This window comes from Meriones unguiculatus, chromosome 11 (genome assembly GCF_030254825.1).
Source record: "Meriones unguiculatus strain TT.TT164.6M chromosome 11, Bangor_MerUng_6.1, whole genome shotgun sequence".
NCBI lineage: Eukaryota > Metazoa > Chordata > Mammalia > Rodentia > Muridae > Meriones > Meriones unguiculatus.
This window is the reverse complement of record NC_083359.1, coordinates 40,502,568-40,519,150: the sequence shown is the minus strand read 5'-3', so window position 1 is coordinate 40,519,150 and position 16,583 is coordinate 40,502,568. Positions and strand designations below refer to the sequence as shown.

Genomic DNA, 16,583 nt, shown 5'->3' with positions numbered 1-16,583 from the left:
GCAGGCTCCTGTGACTGTTAGGCAAATGCTCCACCGCTGATCTACAGTCCCTAGACCTTAAAAACAAACTCGGAACCCATTTTGTTCTCTTTACTTTTTAACTTGGTAAACAGTATTTTGTGTTATTTTTGAGATTACGTTTAAGTACCCTTCATCTACCCAAAGGTACCAGAGAGTCATGTCTGTGAGCCCCACCTTGCTCCAGATGTCCCTCAAGACCTCAGCGTTCCTGCTTCCTAGGACTACTGCTTCTCTCCAGGGACCCACTGCCTCCACGCCAGAGTCCTCTGCATAGTACTGCTGCCACCAGGCCACTACTTCTTTAGTCTTGGAGGAACACCTTCAGCCAACCTTGCCGGGGACTAAGGTCAGTCTCAGGTACTGCCTCTGCAGTCTGCTGAGGTGGCTGAGCTTGTATCCTCTGCTGCTCTGGGCCTGAAAGGAATGGGAATAAGCAAGAGAGTGTTTATATTCTTAGACAGTAGCCAAAGAGGAAACCATCTACTTCTTTAACCAGAAGATTATTTTTATTTCCTTTTGGGGACAGGGTTGCGCATAGCTCAGGCTGGCCTTGAGCTTACTGTGTGGTGGAGGAGGATGAGTTCTTGACCGCCCTACCCGCTAGGTGCTAAGATTCCAGGCATTTGCCATTATGCCCAGTTTGTACAGTGTCTGGGCTTAAGCCCAGCGCATCCTGCACGCTGCCTAGGCAAGCATGCTGCCAGCTGAGCTACCTCCTGAGCCACAGAGGCTTCTGACTGTGACCTTTTTATATCCCTTTCTGACGGAGAGAGACCGTTCAGCTCAGTCACATGAGCTGCCCGTCTGGATTGGCTTTAACCAGAGCAGCCTGCTTCCCTTCTCAGCTGAGCTGTTTATGGAAACCTTTCATAAACACAGAGCTGGGATGCTAAAATCGCTCAGTGGTAAAGGCACTGCTGTTAAACCTGATGACCCGAGCTTGACTTCTGAAACCCACAGAGATGGGAAGAGTTGACTCCCTAAGCTGTCTTCTGACCTGCACCTACAGACAGCACACGTACAGAATAAATAACTAAAACTGGAGTAACATTTAAAAATAACCACAGGAGCCGGGTGCAGTGGCCCATGACTGTAATCTCAGCACTCAGGGAGGGAGAGGCCAGCCTGGTCTACAAAGTGAGTCCAGGACAACCAAGGCTACACAAAAAAACCCAGTCTCGAAAAAGTCCAACAAAATACAACAAAAACCATAGACCTTACCTTGCCATTAAATCACTGCTTTTTAGTCATCATCTATAAAATTTTTAAAGAGCTCATTGGTAGGAGGTTTATTGCTATTGTTTGTGTTTTGGTGGTTGTGGGTCTTTTTGTTTTGTTTTGCATTTTTGGTTTTGGGTTTTGTTTATTTTTTCAGACAGGGTCTTACTATCTAGTCCTAGCTAGCCTGAAATTTGCAGATTTCTACTTGTTTCTGTCTCTACCTCACAAGTGATTAAATTAAATTCATTCATCACTATTCCTGGCCTGGTGAAGTTGGTTTTTTGTTTGTTTATTTGTTTGTTTTATTTTTTGGCTGTCCTAGAACTCAATCAGTAGACCAGGCTGGCCTCAAACTCAGAGCTCTGCCTGCCTCTGCCTCTTAAGTGCTGGGATTAAAGGTGTGTGCCACCGTGCCTGGCTTTGGTGAAGTTTTAAAAATATACTTATTCATACATTTATTGTTGTGGGTGGAACTGTCACCTTGAACGTGCTTCACGGACAACTGTTGCCTGAAGCCCTTACAAATTAAAATTACAAAAATTTAGATAATGTACTGTTGCCAATTAGTAACACTTTGTACTGTCATAGCATTTCTCATTTGTTACTCGTGTTATTAAATGCCAAATTTTAGAATGGGTCTGGTGGCTGCTGCCACAAGTTTGGGGACAACCTGAGCTACACTGCAAAACTTCTGTCTTGTGAAAATTCTTCACCACCTTCAATGCATAAATCAAGTTATGTTTTTAAAAGGCAAGATGTGTAGTTTTTAAAGTGTTTCTAGATTTCTTTTTTTTTAATTGTGTGTGTGTGTGTGTGTGTGTGTGTGTGTGTCTGTGTGTGTGTGTGTTTATGCTTGAGTGCAGGTACTGATGGAGGCCCAGGTATTGGATCCCCTGGGCTGGACTTCCAGGCTATTGTAAGCAGCCTGATGTGGATGCTGAACTTGGTCTTCTCCAAGAGCAGTATGGAGTCTTAACTTCCACGCTTTTCTCTGTAGCCCTAAAAAAAATTCTTTATAGTAATTATTTTTGACTGTAAAAGCAAAAACAGAGTTTGTTTGTTTGTTTGTTCATTTGTTTTTTGGTTTTTGCGTTTTTGGCTTTTCGAGACAGGGTTTCTCTGTGTAGCGGTGGCTGTTCTTGAATTTGCTCTGTAGACCATGCTGGGATCTCAAATTCAGAGATCTACCTGCCTCTGCCTCCCAAATGCTGGGATTAGCCACTATCATCTAGCTAGGATTTCTTTAAACAAACATCTCTCCATCCCATGGGCTCTGTAATCTCCAGGTACTTATGTTAGAAGCATGTTAGCTTTTGCTTATTGTTGAGTGATTCATGAATTATCTGTGTGCCCTGTTTTGCCTTTATATGACTAAGAGTTGGTGTTTGATTAGTATGAATGTAGAGCTGATTAACTGAACTCAAACTCCGCATCATGAGTCATCCAGGCTTTTCCCCACTTGGAGAAGCTGAGCTGGGAAGTGCTTTCTCTGCTTGCAGCTCTCAGGAGCCCTGCTTCTTCCTCAGGAGCCCTGATGCTTTTCTCACCCTCCCATGCCCAGTCTTCACACCTGAACTTCCACGCCTTCAGCTTGCTGAATGGGACCCTCCTGACTGGTGTTGCTGGGTTCACCTGAGTTTATTCAGACCGCCTACTTCTTCAGCAGGTTAGCAGCTCATTGTCTCTGCTTCTTATAGTTGAAATGCAGTAAAACTAGGAAGGTTGTCAACAACCTTCATAAATTTTGTATTCGCTATCACTTGTTTGATAAACTCTTAGCAGATTTTTCTTCTGGTTGTGGGTGCCAGAATTAAATGTTAACATTTGTATGTAACATAGGAGAGATGCTTTTAGGATGCATTTTCTTGTGCCAGCTGTGATGGCACGTGCCTATAATTCTGTCAGGAGGCTGAGGCAGAGGATCACTGTGAGGTCAAGGGCAGCCTGGGCTATCTAGTAAGTTTGAGACCAGCCTGGACTACATAGCAAGACCCTATCTCAATAAGGGGGGTGTGGGGAAGAGAGGGGCTGGTCATATGTAGTGAAGATTTGGTAGTAGCGAGAGGAAAAACTGGCCCATAGATCCAAGAGAAGATGACTGATGATTTCACTTATACAACTGTCTGATCCATTGGGCTCCTGGGTCGGCAAGGCCATTGAAGGCCCCAGTCCTAGGCCTCTGCTTTTCTCTTCCTCTCCACAGTCCTCTCAAGTCTTAAAGACTGCCTGTAGCCAGGACATTAAGTTGAGTTTTCATTTCATTTATTTGGTTAATATAGTGTATGTCATGGTACATGTGTGGAAGTCAGAGGATAATTTTTAGGAGTCAGTTCTTTCCTTCCACCTTTACCTGCATCCCAGGAATCAAACTCTGGGTGTCAAGCTTGGCTACAATCACTTTTGCCTGCTGAGCCCCCTCTCCAGTTTGAGTTTTCTTTTACTGTTCTTTATTAGTTCAGAGTAATGCCAGTCAAGGGTGGGAATTCTATAAGTCAGAATATTTTGCTATTTAATGGGACGTACATAGTAACTACAGCATCTGAATGGCGTTGGCCAAATAATAAACACCACAGCAGCAGTTGGAGAGCACATAAAGAGCTTGCTGTTGGCAGGCAAGAGCGCTCAGTGGGTAAAGGTGTTGGCCCCCAAGCCTGAGCTTCGTCCTCCAAACCCACGTGGTAGAAAGGAGAGAACAAAGGCCACCTGCGTGTTCTCTGACCTCCACATGTAGGCCATGGCATTTGTGTGTGCACATGAGCATGCCCACAAAAATAAATAAATAAAACTTAACAAAGCGCGTTGAGAAATACGGCAGTGGCCCCAAAGTGTGCGCGCTCTCTCTGGACGTAGAGTGGCGTTTGGAGCATCAGAATGGCATGCTTTCCTCTAAGGGAGTGGGTAAGATTAAGGTGGCAGAAAGGAAGGTAAGAAAATATGGAGGAAAAGGGCTTGTAGTTATTCCCCAGGTAACCACGGTCTGTGTTTTCATGGCACTCCAGTTTTCCATCTTTGGTCTCTGGTTGATGTTGGCATTGTGCCTGCAGGAAGATGGTGGTGCTGCGGCAGCTGGCGCTCCTCCTCTGGAAGAACTACACTCTGAAGGTGAGTCCAGGCCCAAGGAGGCGTGGCCATCATCTCGTGGACCCCCAGGGAGAGCCTGCAAGGAGAGCACTTGCCACTGTCAACTGGGTGGTCATTTCTCTTGCAGAAGCGGAAGGTTCTAGTGACAGTCTTGGAACTTTTCCTGCCCCTACTGTTTTCTGGGATCCTGATTTGGCTTCGATTGAAGATTCAGTCAGAGAATGTGCCCAATGCCACTGTTTACCCAGACCAGTACATCCAGGAGCTGCCCCTGTTCTTTTCATTCCCTCTACCCGGGGATAGCTGGGAGCTCGCTTACATCCCTTCCCACAGTGATGCTGCCAGGACCATCACAGAAACAGTGAAAAAGGAACTAGTAATCAACATGAGAGGTGAGTCCCTGGGGGGTGAGACTCAGGGGATTTAGCAGGGTTCTTATGGTTTGGTTCTTTGTGACACTATTACCTCAAGCTATGCATAGAATTCAGAGTGCGGGGACTGGAGAGATGGCTCAGTGGTTAGAAGCACTGGCTCCTTTTCCAGAGGTCCTGAGTTCAACTCCCAGCAACTACCTGGTAGCTCACAACCATCTGTATAACACAATCTGAAGCCCTCTTCTGGCACCTAGGCAGATAGAACACCCATAAACATCAAATACATAAATAAATAAAAAAACAAGTAAACAAATAAATAAATAGATCATTAAAAGAAGAAGAATTCAGACTACAGGACACAGGAAAAGCTGAGTCCACACTCAGTGACTCATCATATTGGGCATATGCCTTTATTAATCCCTGGGCTACCTTGTCTCATTACAAAATGGGACTCAAAGGCCTAATGGCCTCCCATCTGTCCAGTGCTGAGGGGCACAATGAAGAAATGTGTGGCAGTGTTGGTGATATCAGGCTCCACAGTCACACCTTGTGTAAACAGGGATAGCAAAGCTGTTTAATTCTGAGAGCAGAACACAGTTTGAGTACATAGTACACATAACCTTCGTGGGATGGGGTTTCAAGAAGACTGCTCTGAATAAAGCCACCAGAGGCCTGTGGAGGGGACCACCCAGGTGATGTGTGCTAGCCTTTTCATACATCTTTGCTTTCAAGAGAAAACTATTGTCCTTTTCCCTCTTCCGGTTGACACATACTTTCTATAGCTTGTTTTACCCCACCAAATGATTACAGCAAAGCTCTATGTACAAAAGGAGGCCAGGGGACAGAGGTCATTTGAGGAACTCCAGTTTTTAAAGCTTGCCTCCCTGGGCATGGTGGTACACATGCTTAATCCCACCACTTGGGAGGCAGAGGCAGGTGGGTCTCTGTGAGTTCGAGGACAACCTGATTTACATAGTGAGTGCCAGGACAGCCAGAGCTGTAGAGAGAGAACTTGTCTAAAAATAATGGCAAAATAAGATAAAAATAAAGCTTGCTGTGATTGGGGCATGGGAGAGTAGGGGTGGAGAGAACAGGAGAACGCTGCGGCTGCCATCGACTGTAGCCCTGGCCCTGTTCTGTTACAGTCTTCTATGACTTGGCCCTGCTGCCAGGCTGCTATTCCTGATGCAAGCCCTGATGCAAACTGCAGCAGTAAGATTGACTGCTGTCCAGTGCTTAGCTCTCCTGAGCAATCCTGCTGTCTGCAGCAACCTAAGTCTCTGCCAAAACAAAAGCCACTCTGGTTTTGGGGGTTTCCAGAGCTTTCGGCCATTTTCTCAGCATGCTATCTTTTATCTGAAGTGTCCTGGCATTCCCAGGCTTTTGAAGGGACAGGGATGATTGGGCAATGTGTGGCTTGCTGCTTTGTCCACAGTACACGGCTTTTCCTCCGAGAAGGACTTTGAGGACTACATTCGGTATGACAACCACTCCTCCAACGTGCTGGCAGCCGTGGTATTTGAGCACACCTTCAATCACAGCAAGGACCCCCTGCCGCTGGCGGTGAGACTTTGACCGTGCACACACACCACACCGTGCTGAACCTCAGTATCCCCTCAGATCCCACTACATCTGAAATATGCTTTTTCTTAACCTCCCCTGCCTGAGAGTAAACACTAAACTGTCCCCTGGGACCAGTATGGTACTCAGTTTCTACTAAGGGACCTTGGTGATGTTAACCTATGAGCCCACAGTTTTTAAAATCTACCCACCCTGGACAATCATTTCAGGTCACTATCGTTTTGGGGTTTTATAAAAGGGCTCAGGTCCTCTTTAGATAAAACCAAGGCTAGGGAAGAAAATAGCATGTGTTTTGGACTTAAGCATGTCTAAAAAATAAAGGAAGTTGCTTTCTGGGTGGTAATAAAACTGAGCAACTGTCTCACATGGTGGTGGTGCCCTTCCATTGATCCTGCATCTGTGGCATCAAAAATATATTGCTGGGCATGATGGTACAGACCTTTAATCTCAGCACTTGAGAGACAGAGGGAGATGGATCTCTGTGAGGTTACACTATCCTGGTCTACAAAGCAAGTTCTAGGCCAGATAGAGATACACAATCAAATCCTGCCTCAAAACAAAACAAAACAAAAAAACCAGGGCTCAGTGGTGCGTGCCTTTAATTCAAGCACTCAGAAGGCAGAGGCAGGAGGTTCTCAGTGAGTTCAAGGCCAGCCTGGTTTTCAGAGCAAGTCCGGGACAGCCAAGGCTACATAGAGAAACCCTGTCTCAAAAAAACAAAAAACAAAACAAAAAAAGGGGGGGGGAGTGGCAGGGAGGGAGTATTCATGTTGCTAGGTAACAAAAGAGAAGTGGCTATAATATCCCAAAAGTACCCTGCATGTCCCCCTGTCCATGCTGGGAAGAATGAGTCCCCTTGGGGTTAGAGAGCTGGCTCAGTGGCTAAGAGCACTGACTCTTCCAGAGCAACCAGGTTCAATTCCCAGCACCCACATTGCAGCTCACAACTGTCTGTAACTCCAGTTCCAGGGAACCCAACACCCTCATACAGACATACATGCAGGCAAAACACCAATGCACATAAAATAAAAATAAGTAAATCATTAAAAAAAAAAAATGACTTCCTCTGACTTTTTGTGGGGTAATTTTAGGGCAGGGCTTGGTGAGTTCCTGGTTGTACCATCCTAGTGAGGAAACACCCTCACGACACTCGGGCATCAACTTTGCAGTCTGCATCCTTCAGAACGCTTGGTTGTCAATTCTGTTTCCACAGGTGAAATACCACTTACGGTTCAGTTACTCACGAAGAAATTACATGTGGACCCAAACAGGAAATATTTTCCTAAAAGAGACTGAAGGCTGGCACACCAAATCTCTTTTTCCGCTCTTCCCAAGCCCAGGACCAAGGGAGCCTTCATCACCTGACGGCGGGGAGCCCGGTGAGAAACACTAAGGCTAATGCTCTAGGACGGGTTCTTAAATCTGGAAAGTGAGCCAGGATGAGCAGGAGAGGTGTGGGAGGGGAGAGGCTTTCCGCTGCTCAGTAGACATGGAGCTCAGGAGAAGCTGCAGCCACCTATCGCACCAGTGTGCTGGCTGACAAATGCTGGGGCGTAGTTCCTCAAGCCTGTCTTGTGTTAAGCCAAGCGTGGTGGTACATGCCTTGAATCTCAGCTTGTGAGAGGCAGAGACAGGCAGATTTCTATGCATTAGAGATCAGCCTGTTCTAAATAGTAACTTTCAGGCCAGCTGAGAGACCCTGTCTCAAAAAAGAAAAAAAAAATTCTGGGGCTGGAGAGATGGCTCGGAGGTGAAGAGCACTGGCTTCTCTTCCAGAGGACGGGGGTTAATCCCTACCACCCACATGCTGTCTGATACCTGTAGCTCCAGTTCCAGGAGATCCAGTGTCCTCTGGCCTCTACGGACACCAAGCACTCATGTGGCACACAGATACACATGCAGTCAAAGCACCCAGACACATAAAATAATTTTAAGAAAAAAATTTAAATCTTAGAGGAAAAATCTGAGAGATTTTGGTATGTACAAACTCAGAATTTGCCCCCCCAAAAGAAAAAGCCTTATCACCAATAGAAGACTAGTAAAAACATTTGCAGCAGTTGACAAAGGGAAAATGTCATAAGCCAGGCATGGTGGTCTAAACCTTTGAAACACTTTCCCAAGCTGTTTAGAAATTCATGAAAGCCAGACATAGTGCTGCACACCTGTAATTCCAGCACTCAGGGAGGCAGAGGCAGGCAGATCTCTGTGAGTTTGAGCCTAGCCTGGTCAACAAAGCAAGTCTAGAACAGCCAAGGCTACATAGAGAAACCCTGTCTTGAAAAAAAAAAAATCAAACAAACAAAAGAAAGATTGATTCATGAAAGCCAGCAAAGGGTAGGGGGGAAGGTTACAATACTGGCACACGGCAAGTCAGTTCTAATTCCACTTTCGCCCTCGATGCTCATGCCTCAGACTCACTGACAACACCTGATAAGTATATGACCCAGGGATGATGAGATGGCTCAGGTTAAGAGCACTGGCGGTTTTCCACAAGACCCAGGTTTGATTTTCAGTACCCACATGATAACTAACAGCCATATGTAATGCCTGTTCCAGTGAACCAGGCATGTACACGGTAAACAGACATATATGCTGGAAAACACCTATTCATGTAAAAAAATTATTTTTTAATCTTAAAAAAAATGCCCCCCCCCCAGAGTACTCTGAAAGAACAAGAGACCCCACAGCACAACAATATTTTCCATGGTTTTACTTATAATCATAACCTTCCCCTCATGGAAAAGTGGTAGATTACAAAATGATGGTTTCATGCCTTAGATCAGTGGTTCTCAGCCTTCATAATGCTGCCACCTTTTAATACAGTTCCTGATATTATGGTGACCCCTCCAACCATAAAATTATTTTGTTGCTACTTTATAACTGTAATTTTACTACTGTTATGATTTATAATGTTAATATTCAGTATGTGAGATATCTGATATTTGACTCCAAAGAGGTTTCAATCCACAGGTTGAGAACCATTGCCTTAGACTCTTATAGTGATGAGCTGCTGAGCCCCATGCTAGTCTCCCAAGAAAACAGTATGTGGCAAGTAACAGACAGTCATTTGTAGAGAACAGTAACGTCATGAGAAGGCGTGACTTGGAAGACGAAGTTTCCAGGGTCCCGTGCTCAGCTGAACCCCTCACCAGCTATGTGGCTCCTTGGGCCTAAGTGTTTTTGTCTGTCCATTGAGGATAGCATTAGCTGCTGTGAAGTGTCCGATGAGAATTATTGCTCCATCAGCACTGGCCTTGTCACACACCGGTGACACCATCATAAAACCAGAGTGAGACAGAAGAACGGCAGCACTTGGTAACCTGTGTTAGAGGTGTGGTTAGTTTTTTCCATTCTCTTTTCTAGAGGCTGGAACCCAGGTGGCCAGACAGCTTTGGGTCTCCGGATGTTTTTGTCTAATCACTCATGCCTGTGGCCCATTCCCCAGTCCGTCATGAGGCTGAGAGCTTGGAACCTCAGGCCACCTTCTTTAATCCTAAACCTTCTTCCTTGGGTTTCTCTCTCTCAGGCCGTAGGATACTGTGCTTGCTACTTCTACAGGCTCCTTTCCTTTTGAGCTTTTTTAAGACCCCTTTGGGGGGTCCAGAGGAGCCAGCTAAAGTTGGTCGAATTTATGATCCCTAAGTTGTCCCCACCCTAATCATTTAGAACCTTTGAATGTTTGAGGCACAGAAAAATTAGGCCTCCTGGCCAGCTGATTGAAGATAGCAAAATTATTCCAGTTACATTCCAGAAGCCAGTGGAAGCGCAGGAGCCTTAAAAGTAGACAAAGGCAGCCAGGCAGTGGTGGCACATGCCTTTAATCCTCGAAGTCAGGAGGCAGATCTGTTTTGAGTTCAAGGCCAGCCAAGACCACACAAAGAAACCTTATCAAAAAAACAAACAGAAAAGTAGACAAAGGCTGCAGGAGAAAGCATCAGCCAAACATGGGGAACTGCCTTACTGACCTTAAAGGTGGAAGGACCGTGAGCCAAGGACTGTAGATGATCACTGCAAACTGAAAAAGGGAAGGAGCACACTTTCCCTGACCCCCTAGGACAGAGCACAGCCCTGTAGACACTAATTCTCAGTTAGTTAAGCCGGTGTCACATTCCCATCAACCAGAGCTGCTAAAAACAAACAAACACCTGCTGTTTCAAGCTGCCTCTCACCAAATCCTCTCTGGTTTGGACAAGGGCCTCAGCCTGTCTCAACTCATCCACCTTCCAGCTATAGCCACAGTTAGCACCAGGGCCGTTAGCTTCTTCCTCTTGACTCTTAGACTGCTGGGACAAGACTCAAGACCTGGCGCTCTCAACAAATATGGGAAGTACTTTCCTGTTCTTCACACCTCAAGTTATCCTTATGTCTCCTGTTTTCACTCTTAGTGTTTTCTTTCCTGGAATTTATTTAGCCTAAGTTTTATCTATTGAGAATTTTAGGCATACAGGGTCTCTCTCCCACCAAGTTTATATCGGGTGATTAGTGTGTTGGGTGTGTGTGTAGTGTATAGTATATACTGTATGTAATGTGATTAGTGTGTACATGTGTATGGTGTGTAGCGTGTGTGTTTGTGTGTGTGTACACGAACATGTTCATGGGTAGGCCAATGTTGAATGTCCTGCTTTATCATTTGGCCCCTTTGATACGTCTCTCACTGTACCTGTGGCTCACCATTTGGCCCAGGATCTGCATGAGTCCACCCTGAAGTGCTGGGGCTTACCGGCATGAATATGAGGCTTTTATGAGGGTGCTGCAGATTCGAGCCCAGGTTCTCACGCTTAGGTAGCAAGAACTCGAGTCCACTGAACTATCTCCCTAGTCCTATATCAAGGTTGTGTTAATTGTGAAGTAGAAGTGTCACCGGGCAGTATGTGGCATGCTTTCTCTTCTCCTTGGGACCACTGCATGGTGCCGGATGCTATTAGCGGCCCACAGAGTGGGCTAGCAGTTACCCTTTGCCTTCTCTGGCCCTACCTCTGTGGACCCAGGGGAGTCCTGTCTGTTAAAAGCGTCCTTCTCTAGTGGGCAGCCCCGTGACACAGCTGTCCTCTGTTTCTGAACTCAGGGTACATCCATGAAGGCTTCCTGGCAGTGCAGCATGCTGTAGACAAAGCCATCATGCATTACCATGCCAACGCCTCTGCACACCAGCTGTTCCAGAAGCTCACGGTGATCACCAAAAGGTTCCCGTTCCCACCATACATCTCAGATCCATTCCTCATTGCCATCCAGTACCAGCTTCCTCTGCTGCTCATGCTGAGCGTCACCTACACCTCCCTCACCATCATCCGGGCTGTGGTGCAGGAGAAAGAGAAAAAACTAAAGGTAACCTTACTCTGTGCATGGCTTTGCAATAGCAAGTCAGTTTGAGAATGGCACAGGCTCAGTGGTGGGTCCCTAGGACTCCCTCAAAAGAATTGGCCTGTCTTAAGGCTGCTGCCATCAGCCAGGGCTCCATCCTGTGTGCTGGAACCGTAAGAGCCCGGTACAGTGTGGACACCCACTTTGGCCCAAGTTCTTTGAAATAGTGGGTGTGCTCTCTACCTGCAGTCTCCATTAGCACTCAAGGAGCTGCATTTTGTTTTGTTTTTTTTGATTGTTTGGGGGGTTTGGTTTGATTCAGATTTTTGTTTTTCAAGACAGGGTTTCTCTGTGTTTCCTTGGCTGTCCTGGAACTCACTCTGTAGAGCAGGTTAGTCTTGAAGTCAGAGATCTGCCTGCTTCTGCCTCCTGAGTGTTGGGATTAAAGCCATGTGCCACCACCCACTGACTTCTTTGTTGTTTGGTTTTGGTTTTGTTTTACATTATCTTTCTAACTTTTTTCTTTCAAAAATTTTTCATATAATATACTTTGATTATGTTTTTCCTGTCCCCTGGATCCTCCAAGATCCTTCTGTTTTGGTTTGTTTGTTTGTTTGTTTTCAGTGCTAGAAAAGGAATTCAGGGTCTCAGGAATGTAAACACTCTACCTTTGAGCCACACTGCCAGCAAAAAGCTGAATTTTTACTTTACTCAGCCCCTGGCAGTTCAGCTTCAGAGTCCCAGAACCCATAGGCAGCATTGGTCAGTGGGAGCTTTCCTCCAGGTGCTTCCCAACAGCTTGATAAACAGGAAGGTGTGGGCAGAGTTGCTCTGCATCATCTTACCCTCTTCTTCCGCAGAGACAGAAAGTACCCTTCCCTGAAAGGGTTTTGGACTTCTCCTTCAAAGTGGAAGGCAAATGAACCAGGTCTCTAAGTACATGTCCCCAGCCACAAACTGGTCACAGCCCAGGAGGCTGCTGTCAGTGTGGTCAGTGTGGCCTGCACAGTCTGTCTGCCAAATATGGGAAGGGCCAGGCCTGTGACTCTGGACCTTAAAGCCAGCTGCCACACTCGTGGCTTCTGGCAATCAGCCCAAGGAAAGTGAAGACTTGAGATCGTACCTTGGGAGTTTGGAACTTCTCCACAGCATACAAAACATCCCTGAAGGATTCAGAATTTGCCAGCTTAGTATCTATTGGGTCCCTGTGTCAGGACTAAATGACGCACAAGCAGAGAGGGGGATTTCCTGGCATGACAGAGATTAGTGGGCCCAGTGGGAAGGTGGACTGAGCTCTCATGAAGCAGAGCAGAGCCAGGCCATGCTGAGTAGTGGGCTGGGGGAGGGGCCAGACCATCATGACTTAGGAGAAGAAAGGGCAATTAATACTGAATTGACTGTTGGGGATAGCGTCCCCAATAGGGCAGCATGTGACAGTGATGAAAGGTAGGAAAGAGCTATGCTCTTACACTACAGGGCCAAGATAGCCGCTGGACAAGAACTAGTCTGACAGATCACCACCTTCTGTCCCCTCACATGTGCTCTCCAGCACAGGTGTCCTGGCCTCCCCTCCTGCTCTGTATATGGCACTGTATTTGTGTGAGCAGACTGGCACACACCGGGCTGTCGGGAAGAGCTACCAGCATGTGGACGGGATGATGGCCTGGCTGTGTGATGCCTTCTCCCATTTGCAGGAGTATATGCGCATGATGGGGCTCAGCAGCTGGCTACACTGGAGTGCTTGGTTCCTCATGTTCTTCCTGTTCTTCCTCATCGTGGTCTCCTTCATGACCCTGCTGTTCTGTGTCAAAGTAAGTGTGGCTTCTGTGAGGGTTCTGGAAGGAAGGGGACACAGAGACCCCAGCACTCGGGCTGAAGAACGTTCATGGTCACTGACCTTAGAGCAACTCTCTCCCCTGCTGGAGAAGATGTGCAGCACTTCCCATTGGCTGAAGCAAGGCTGCCTTCCCATCCAGCAGTGTCCCTGTGACCTGGGCCTTTAGGCCCCTCCTAGTCCATTTCTGCCTTCCCTGCCTGACTTTGCCACTCTGGCTTGGGTCGGCCTCTCCCGCAGGTGAAAAAGGACGTAGCAGTGCTTTCAAACAGCGATCCCTCCCTGGTGCTGGCCTTCCTGGTGTGTTTTGCAATCTCCTCCATTTCCTTCAGCTTCATGGTCAGCACCTTCTTCAGTAAAGGTGAGTCCTGTTGTTCCCTTTAGACCAGAGGACTGAGCTAATCCAAGTCTAGGGAAACTAAGGGATTTGTGCAAAGTTAAGGGGTCAAAGGATATGTATTTTGATGATCCAGAGGCTACATTGTTGGAAGAGAGAACCCCTGAAAGGCTGAGGGACAACATAACTGGTTCGAGGGAAAGGCAGAAAGGAAAATAGTGAAGCCCATGACAAGAGCCTCTTAGAACCCCCTGAAGAATCTTGACAGTGAATGAGGACAGAGAGCACCTGCTGTGTGGCCAGAGAGGAGAGGCAGGGTGCTTTAGGGCAAAGGGGAATTGGCAGAAGGCAAGTGTGCACACTGTAAGCTGCTAAGAATACTAGAAACAAGAGTTTTATCTTTCCCCTACACCCCGTGATTGCTGGTACATTCAAGGTTGTTTCTGCTCTTTGAGTTTTGTGTTCAGCTTGTTTTTGGCTGTGTCTTCTCCCATGCTGCCTTCTCTCGGACAGAGAAAGCATCCAATAGGTTTTGGACCTCAGGTGGCTTAGACTATACAAACTACATTTCTCTTAGTTATTAACCTTAGTTCTAAACTTGAAATGCTTTTAAATTTTTTCTAAAAGTTAGTATGTCTCAGGTCAGTCCATACCACACTGTGATTTCCCAAGCTCCTTATTAAGTAGTTTTATTGTTTTAAAAAACATACTTATAATAGTAGTTTAGTTGCTATTTTATATTCAAGCTATTGCCAGCCTGTTTTATCTGTGCATATTTTTGTATGCGTATGCTTCAGGTGGGCAGAAGTTCTGCACGAGAGGCCTAACAATGCCAGAAGAAGCTGTAGTCCCCCAATGCTGGGATTTGGGTGGGATGGGGCTCTTTCTGACCATTGTCACTCCTACAAGTCTCCTGGCAAATTTATGGCTCCCCATGTTCCTTCTCCCCACAGCCAACATAGCAGCAGCCGTGGGTGGCTTCCTGTACTTCTTCACCTATACCCCCTACTTTTTTGTGGCTCCTCGGTACAACTGGATGACACTGAGTCAAAAGCTCTTGTCCTGTCTCCTGTCTAATGTTGCCATGGCAATGGGAGCCCAGCTCATAGGAAAATTTGAAGCCAAAGGTGAGTTTTGTTCTTAATAAGTCCTCACATCACCATTTACAGCTCAGGGAGCATCTTGTCAAAATGGTTCCCAGCAGTTGGACTCACCTCAGGTAAAAAGCAAGCTGACTGGACCACCTGAGCTAGGCCTTCATCAACAGACAAGCACTGTGTGTGTACAGAGAGCTAGCTTGGCCCTAGGCTGATGGGGAAGATGCTCAGATAATGCCAATAGAAACCAAGTAAAACTAAGGGCTGAAAAGCCCAGAGATGGTGGTCATCCAAACTGCTCTGTCCAATGACTGGATTTTACCAATTGGTTTTTATAGTCTCTTCGTACTTCTGTTTTTTCTTTTTTAATGCATTTTTATTTTCAGTTGTGTTTGTGTGTGTTTAGGGGGTGTGCATATGTGAGTGAAGGCGCAACAGAGTCAAGAAAAAGGTATCAGAGTGCCTGCAGCTGGAGTTAACAAGGGATTGTGAACCATCTGATGTGGCTGCTGGGAATTCAACTCCAGTCCTTTGGGGAGAGCAGCAAATGCTCTTAAGCCATCTTACCATCCCCTTTAATAACTTTTTAATTATGTTTTTGTTTGTTTGTTTGTTTTGTTACTGTTTTTCAAGACAGGGTTTCTCTGTGTAGCCTTTGGCTGTATCATAACTCACTGCATAGAAAAGGCTGGCCTCAAAGTCCCAGCTGCCTCTGCCTCCCGAGTGCTGGGATTAAAGGAGTGTGCCACTACTGCCCAGCTACATTTTTTTTTTTATCATGAATGTGTGTTTGCACACAAGGACATTCATGTGCCATAGAGCATGTATGGTGGTCAGCAGACAACTTTCAGGCTCCATTCTCTCCTTTCACAATATGAGTTCCTTCCACCACATGAGTTTGGGAATAGAACTCAAGTCGTCAGAATTGGCAGTAGTGCCTATGTCCCCTGAGGGACTTTTTCAGCTCTTTTTCTTCTTGACACTTCTAGAATTGTTGCACAAGAGATCTCAAGGCCAGGGAATTCTGAGGTCTTTGAGTCAGCTCTCAGTTTTGGTGAGTAAAGGATTAGCTTGTCATCCTCCCTAGTACCTCCTGCAACAGTTGGTGCTGGGGGCAGGGAATCCTGAGAGAGAAACCGGTTATAGTCCAGGAAAGTCTTTTTTTTTTTTTAAACATTTGTTTGTATGTATGTATGTATTATACAATGTTCTGCCTGCATGTACACCTGCACACCAGAAGAGGGCACTAGATATCATTATAGATGGTTGTGAGCCACCTTGTGGTTGCTGGGAATTGAACTCAGGACCTTTGGAAGAACAGCCAGTGATCTTAACCTCTGAGCCATCTCTCCAGCCCCAGGAAAGTCTTTTTCTGATTTTTATGAAATTTTGTGACTTGAAATACCATGGAGGCCAAATAAAACACTTTCAGGGACTGACTTTGACTTGTGAACCACTACTTTTGTAAAGCCCATGATGAATACTGGAATTTCAGGGGCTCCAAGCCTCTGAACATCATCTCCTCTTATGGCAAAACCCCATGTGATTTCTGGATAGATCCAACCCCTCTTACAGAGAACACTGCAAAGGGAACCATAGATTGAGACCTGGCTCTACTTCTCCTGTTTGCAGGAGAGTTGAGGATGTGTGAGTAGCCAGCTTCACTGCCCAGCTGATAATCCACCTTTCAAAGGACACACCTGGGATTATTTAAAATGATCTTGGCTCTTCCCTGC

The 16,583-nt window shown here is 46.2% G+C and overlaps 1 protein-coding gene across 6 annotated transcripts in view; it reads left to right on the top strand.

The window, feature by feature from the left end:
* The window catches only part of Abca3 (ATP binding cassette subfamily A member 3), a 53,653-nt gene that overhangs the window by 8,382 nt on the left and 28,688 nt on the right, over positions 1-16,583 (top strand). Inside the window, exons 2-11 of one of the 6 annotated variants that reach the window (XM_060364020.1) lie at positions 166-367; positions 2,804-2,908; positions 4,287-4,344; positions 4,451-4,715; positions 6,133-6,260; positions 7,492-7,657; positions 11,344-11,603; positions 13,274-13,390; positions 13,654-13,774; positions 14,704-14,877. In XM_060364020.1, coding sequence (XP_060220003.1) covers positions 4,291-4,344; positions 4,451-4,715; positions 6,133-6,260; positions 7,492-7,657; positions 11,344-11,603; positions 13,274-13,390; positions 13,654-13,774; positions 14,704-14,877 — 1,285 coding nt within the window. In that variant the 5' untranslated portion in view covers positions 166-367; positions 2,804-2,908; positions 4,287-4,290. Of the gene's footprint in view, positions 1-165; positions 368-2,741; positions 2,909-4,241; positions 4,345-4,450; positions 4,716-6,132; positions 6,261-7,491; positions 7,658-11,343; positions 11,604-13,273; positions 13,391-13,653; positions 13,775-14,703; positions 14,878-16,583 lie in introns of all 6 variants that reach the window. The other 5 variants (XM_060364019.1, XM_060364017.1, XM_060364016.1 and 2 more) reach the window with 5 other exon arrangements.